Here is a 6,964-nt window from a genome sequence, read left to right on the forward strand (position 1 = left end):
GGGCGGGAAGCGGCTGCGGTCACTGCCAGTTTATCCCCCGCAGCACGGGCCTGCGCGTCCCGCCCTCCGGGCCCGTTTCCTGAGGGAAGGAGCTTTGGGCAGGTAGGAACCAGGCGTGTCAATTTAGTGTTTTCAAACTTTCAAAAGTGCAAATGTTTGAGTTGTTTGCACCCGATTTCTTGTGTTTGCCAATATTCTAAAAAGATCATGTGTCACTGTGTTGTCTAAAAGGGGAAAAAAAACCAAACAAAAACCTGGGTTTGTAATATATGGGTGGTTTAACTCTCCTGATCTCCCATTTCTGTGTTCTTTCCATAGCCCATCAAGGCTCCTGAGTCTGTATCCACTATAATTACAGCAGAATCAATCTTTTATAAGGTATGGTTTATGCAAATCTGCTTGCAAAAAAGATCCTGCTGTTTCTGTTTCCAATTTCAGAAATTGCCACGGATGGTGAAAGCAGTGAGGTTGTGTTTGTTCACAGACACTGTTCTCCCTTGCCTAGAAGCTGTGTAGCATTTTGCTCTGCGTTAAGTCCTGCCAGGCAGATTATTACCACAGTAGTTTACAGAGTTCTCACTGTACCGTTTTTTTCCTTCCAAGAAAAAGATGCATCTGGTTTCCCTGGTAGTTATTGCAATTGAGGTTTTTAAACTTAACTTTCACCATGCAGAGGTCAAGTAAAAGTTACTATAGTTGATTATTTAAATGCGTGTGATGTTTCTTACCTTATGTGCAGAGAATATTGCTGGTAGAGGGGATGGGTTGTGTTGCCCTAATGTCTAACCTCGCTCCTGTTTCAGAGGAGTGTTCTCAAACACACTGGGAATGAGTTCTGTTGTCTATAGCAATGAAAGCAGAAGCTGCCTTCTTGCAGTCATACTTGAGAGCATTTTTATGCCAAGGCGTTAGCCTTTTAAAGTTCTCAAATTTGCCATTGTTTCCTGGTACTACAAACCACTTGATATGTCTTTTTCCCTTAAGGTCAGGATAGCCACTGGGAGACTGCACAGCCAGAGGAGAAGTGGTAGACAGAGTTTCTGTATGCTCTGTAGAGACCTAATGCTTCATGTCCAACATCCTTTGCTGTTGTCTAGTTCAGAGAAGGGTTAATGTCTTTTCTTGCTTGTTTCAGGTTTTTTCAGAAATTCCTAAGAATTATGTAAAAAGTTTTCTTTAACCTGATCTCTATGCAAAATGTTTCTGTTTTCGTACTTGGCTGCATTGGTGAGAAGGGTTGGGTTTTTTATGTTCTTTCTGTCTTTTTTAAAAACAAAACCCTCCTGGGTGAAGCTTGGCAAGCTGATACTGACAGTGCAGACCCTGCACAGTGCTGCGGTAACAGGGCGTGAGTTGCCTTTGCTTGCCAGCCTCACGTTGCAGAGCACCATGGAAGGTGGATATGCGTTTTGGACCTCCTTTGCACTCAGATGAGTGAACTTCCTAGGCAGAAAGCTGCTTTCCCTGCACAGACAAGGAAATTACTACAGTTACTCTTTCTAGAGGGTACTGTCGCACCCTCCGACCTCCAACAGATTGGGACCGTCACCCCTCTGCAGACAGGAGGTGTGGCAGTCCTGGGAGAGGATGTGGAGTGGCTGAGAGAGCTGTGTCTTTGAAGACAGATGAGGCCATGTTCTTTCTGAGACATTTGGTGGGCAGAGACCATGTGAAATGGCCTGTCTAGCAGTTCTGGGACCGAACTCAGGCTCCTAGACACTGGGTGGCTGTGCACAAGCAGTGCTGATGGCTGCTCTGTTGTACCCTGCTGGTCTTTTGCATGTGGCTGAATTCAGGTTGTCTTTCAAGATTGGGGTAGTTTGAGGTAATTTAAGATACTGATACTTAAGATACGAGTCAGAATCAGCAAGTGAATCTTCTAAAGTCAGATTGTTAATTATCACTTGTATGTTTTCTAGGGTGTATACTATCAAATTGGAGATGTTGTTTCAGTGATCGATGAGCAGGATGGGAAAACATACTATGCTCAGATCCGCGGGTTTATTCAGGACCAATACTGTGAAAAAAGTGCTGCACTAACCTGGCTCATCCCTACGCAGGCCAGCCCCAAAGATTGCTTTGACCCAGCATCCTATATCATAGGTAATCTCTAAGCCTTTATTTTATACAGCTACTTATACGTGCCTAGACTAATGCAGAGTTGTATTTTTTAAATTAACTTCTTGGCTTGTTAAGATCATTAATGCAATTTCCACATTTAAACCCTAATCTTGTAAGCATCTCATTTACTTCAATAAGCTTGATGCAGTCAAGTATAAATATCTTAGCATTTGTGCTCATGGGCACAATTATGGTCTTGCAACTTTAAAGATCAAATTATTACTTAATAGATAGATTCAAAGTTATTGCATTATAAACCTGATATACCAGTCCAAGCTGTTGCTCTTAAAGTTACTCCAAGCTGTTGCTTTTAAAGTTACCTGAATTAGCTGATCTTCATCTTAGGTACATAAAATACATAGTGTGCAAGCACTGGCATAGTGTTCTGCCACTGATTATAAAATCTTTAATGATTCTGAAAAGTCCTCTTGACAGCCATGCTGCAAGTACTGTCTCTTTAAAATATATTTTCTAAAGTACTTCACTCAAACAACTGAGTGGTTCAAACTGGGGGGAGGGAAACTCAAGGCGGAGATTTTTTGCCAACTATTCAAAGCTGATTTGCCAGAGAAGTTGCTGATTTAAAACACACATTCTCTAAGGGACAATGGCTGTCATTGCTTATTTTTTAAATCCTGGGTACTGTAATTTTATGCCTTTCAATTTTGTCTTTGAACAGCATTTTTTTTTTCCTAGGACCAGAAGAAGATCTCCCAAGAAAAATGGAATATTTAGAATTTGTTTGTCATGCACCTTCAGAATATTTCAAATCCCGATCATCTCCCTTCCCTACTGTACCTACAAGACCAGAGAAGGGCTATATATGGACTCATGTGGGACCTACTCCTGCAATCTCCATTAAAGAAACTGTTGCAAATAATTTATAATTTTTTTAAGAAATACTTTTGACAAGTTATTTTGGGTGTGTTCTCAGGTCTGTGAACACCATGCAAGAAGTTTAAAAAAATTATAAAATATTCATTTTACTTTATGGATTATGGTATTTATTTTAAATTATAGCAGATCTTCAAAGTGGAAGTTTTCTTTCCATTTGATGCGTCATTTCTGTGTCCTGTTCTTTAGACATTATTGCTCATTTTGGGACAAAGCCACAACTCTCAAGTCATCTTCGACTTCGGTGAGCAAATAAGTCACTTCTGAAAGTTACCTTTAGTGTTCATACTTTCCAGAAAAGGAGTAAAAAGACATCCTCTTAATCATCCAGCACTTTATATGTTTGTTTAATTTAGTTACCTGTGACTGCAGGGCTTTTTCTTCTTAAAAAATTGAAGACTAGTTTCAAACAAACACTAAACTTGGGCAGTGATGCAGTTAACAGATTTCTATTACACTTTAAAGGACTGATCTACATAAATTTCTCTTCTGACTAAAACCTGCATGTGCAAGGCAGTGCTGTATTTAACAATCACGTTTTAAGGGAATTTTCTTCAGCTGAAACCAAAACATGGGCCTATGTTTGTTGCTTTCTGCTAAACTTTGCTTATATAAGGGGATACATTTATTGGAAAGCTGAATGCAGATTTAAAAATTAGTGTTACTTGGCTTTGCCATCCTGGCATCCTCTTTTTTTTTCCTGAGCAAGCAACACTGATGTATGATTTGAGTTTCACGTTTTTACTATTTGTGTGTGTATTAGCTTGGTCTCTTAAAATTGACTTCAGTTGTTTTTTCAGTCCTTGCAATTAATGATGATAAGAAAGACCCCTCAAGCAATTCAAATGAAAACAAAATTTTATAAAGGAAATAAAGACTAGTTTTTCTATACTGACAGTTTCTCAATATACCATTGAAAATATTTAAACAGCAGAATTTGAAAAAATGCCACATAGTAAAATGCCAATGTTAATGTTTTCTGCACTGAACTTTTTACAGGCCAGTCAGCTCCAGACACTGGAAGATATGCTTGTATGGCCTGAATTCCTTGGGGTTCATGGTTCCTGCTGCCTATGAAGGATGAGCTGGAAGTGGCCTTAAATTTATATGTACAGATCTTTTCAGCCTTTTAATATTTTTCTATTGCACATCTGTGAATATAGCATCCAGAAGCCCCAAGTCAACTTCAGTATATTGTAGAAAAGTTTATAAAAGTTGCAGTAGGCTGATATTTTAACTTTGTGAAAAGCTTTAAGGTTAAATGTATTTTGAAATTGTCAGGTATTGACAGCCAGCACTGCACTGGGACTGGTGACAGCAGGAACCAGATCTGTTTTAGTCCACAGCCTCAGTTCTGCCCTCTTGAAATACAAGAACAGTAGACCTGAGGGGAGGAGGTGTTCAATTTAAAGGATACTGTCAATAGTTGAGAATGCTTGGAAATTAGTAGTAAACTGCTAATACAGAGTTAAATCTTACGTAACTGAACTTGCTGCATACATGAGATTTGTGCCCATGTCCAATGTCTTGCAGTTTTTGATCCCAAGGTGACATCTCTCCTGACCTCTCTTTAATCTGTATTTCTTTTTTGTGGATTTATCTTCATTAAATTAACAACCATGAGAAAGTAAAAATAACAACACTTGAAAGGTATTTACAGTAACCAGAGTTAGTCCCTCCACTCAATTGTTTTCCCTCCTTTCTCCTCAGTCCACAAGGTTTTCACTTGGGATCACTGCAAAGTCCTTGTGCTACCTCAGAGCTACCCACAGGGCTTTGCTCTTCTGTGGGCTGACTTTTAAGCTCATCTGCTTTCCTTGTCAAATCCTTGTAGGAAGAGGGAAGAAAATTGTTTACATTCAGTTTTGCTTTTTGAGTTTCTACAGTTCACACCAAATTAAAAGTACTTAACTTGCCATTTGCCTTCTTTGTCAAAAAATGTTAATGTAAAACAGACAATTTAGGTAAATACTAATGTATGGTTTATGATTTGAAGTTTGTTGCAGGCCTCATCAAGTTTCAGCACCCTCCTGTGTCAAACAGCAGGTCATGCTGGCTAACTGCAGGCTTGCATTAGACACCTAGTTTGAAAACATGAGCAAAAGAAGAGTTTGGAGCAAGCTAACATCTTACTCTTATGAAAAACAGTATGCTGTATGAATGTTTTACTTAACAGTAGCAGAGCTCCAGGCAGAGGACAGATAACCTGGAACTTCCTGTAAGAAAAAGCAACCATGAAATGGAAGTCAGAATCAAATAAAAATGTCATCCCTCACTGCATTTGGATCACCAGCAGCACTGAATTTAAGAAAGGTGTGTTCTGATTAGCTTTTAAAAAAAAAAAGAATGGCAAAATAACTGGACAACAAAAACCATCAGATGATATAGTAGGTAATGTAAACCAAATGTCAATCTGCTTCATTTCTGTTACATATCTAACTGTGATAGATAATTATTTTGTTTGTAAAGATGCAAGTTTTTATTTTGAGACAACCCATAGGAACTTTAAATATCATTTTAGCTGTCTTGCCATTCATTAGGGAATGAAATAGGAAAAAGAAATCACAAAAAAAAAACACCTACTTGCCAACTAATTAAACATAAAGCTGGTATTCTAAAAAATTTTGCTGTACTCTCTAACACAGAAAAAAAAGCTGTGCATTTAGACTTATTTTTATGCTGCAGTGTGATAGGCAGCTGCCACCCCAGACACATAGACGGAGCAATTACAGGCACTCTGCAGTAGGGGCTAACTCAGGACACATATCTAAGTGCACAAGAAGTAACCCACTTGTGTGGTTGTGCAAGGACACACAACTGCCCGGATAATCAGCTGCCTGTGTTTGATGTGGTCATGCTTGTCAGGGTTTTCTCAGGACACCAAGCACAGTGAGACTGACTTCAGCTGCAGTTGACCAACACATTTTGAACCCTCAAGGGGTTAGGGAAGGTCATTAATAAACTATCATCAAGGACACAAATAAAGATAAAACCTGAAATTACTGCATCTCTGTTAAGCTTTTGCTCCTTTTCCTGGTCTGCTAATAAGCTGAGTAATTCCATAAAACATACTTAATTGATTTCTAGTTCTGTTTTTGTTGACTTCTTCAACTGACTTCCAGCTGCTGCGTCTTCTTTCCTGTTAATACTCCTTAGTGTTTCCAAGAGAGGCTCTAGGGAACGACCAGGTAAGTGGTAATGTGTTAATGAGGAAAATGTGTTTTGAAATACAATACATTCCATTTACGTGTTCTGATTTCTCTCATCCTTAGTATGGCAAACATGGAGACAAGAGTGAAGCTGGGACAGAGATTTTTGCAGGATCAGTTCTAGTAGTTTAACTGATTCCAGCACAGACTGCTCAATTTTACTTCATTTTTATTACTGAATGCATTGCTAGCTTTGGAAATGAAAACAGAACCAGCAGAAATTTAGTAACTTTATAATAAATAAATATAAACTGTCATTAAAGTCATGACCTATTGGATTATTTGCTGTTACATAATCTATTGATAATATTTACTTTTGTCTTCAGGGCAAATAAAAACAGAGGCTTTCAAATGCAGTTATTCCTGCAGCTGGCATTATAGTCACTGCATTGTGGGAACTAAGGCATCAGAGGCAACCTGTTAAGTCAAAGTGCTCAAGCAAAATGTAAACCAGTGAAAGAAAAATACTTTAAATATTTTAAGTATTATACTTCCAGCTGCTCCCTAAAAAGACTTTTTTCTTTTTCTTTTTACACAGCCATGAACAGCCTCCCTTAGTAAACACCAACTATTTTATTTTAGTTTTTCATTATCCTGGGAAGTGCTAAGAAATAATCCAAAAGGGCAAGGATTCTGATGGTAGTACCTAAAGAGAGTGACCCACAAGCAATGTTTGTTTCATAGTTATTTCAACAATTGCGCTGTGCTGTTGTTTTGTGTCCAGAACATCAAGCAGTAAC

The 6,964-nt window shown here is 38.5% G+C and overlaps 1 protein-coding gene across 1 annotated transcript in view; it reads left to right on the forward strand.

The window, feature by feature from the left end:
• Positions 1-3,254, forward strand: part of GATAD1 (GATA zinc finger domain containing 1) — a 6,478-nt gene extending 3,224 nt beyond the window's left edge. The window contains exons 2-4 of the mRNA XM_010001586.1: positions 319-378; positions 1,920-2,103; positions 2,818-3,254. Of these exons, the coding sequence (XP_009999888.1) occupies positions 319-378; positions 1,920-2,103; positions 2,818-3,008 (435 nt within the window). The 3' untranslated portion in view covers positions 3,009-3,254. The remainder of the gene's footprint in view (positions 1-318; positions 379-1,919; positions 2,104-2,817) is intronic.
• The last annotated feature ends 3,710 nt before the right edge of the window (positions 3,255-6,964 follow it).

The sequence above is a fragment of the Chaetura pelagica genome, unplaced genomic scaffold, assembly GCF_000747805.2.
Source record: "Chaetura pelagica isolate M959 unplaced genomic scaffold, ChaPel_1.0 scaffold127, whole genome shotgun sequence".
Classification (NCBI taxonomy): Eukaryota; Metazoa; Chordata; class Aves; order Apodiformes; family Apodidae; genus Chaetura; species Chaetura pelagica.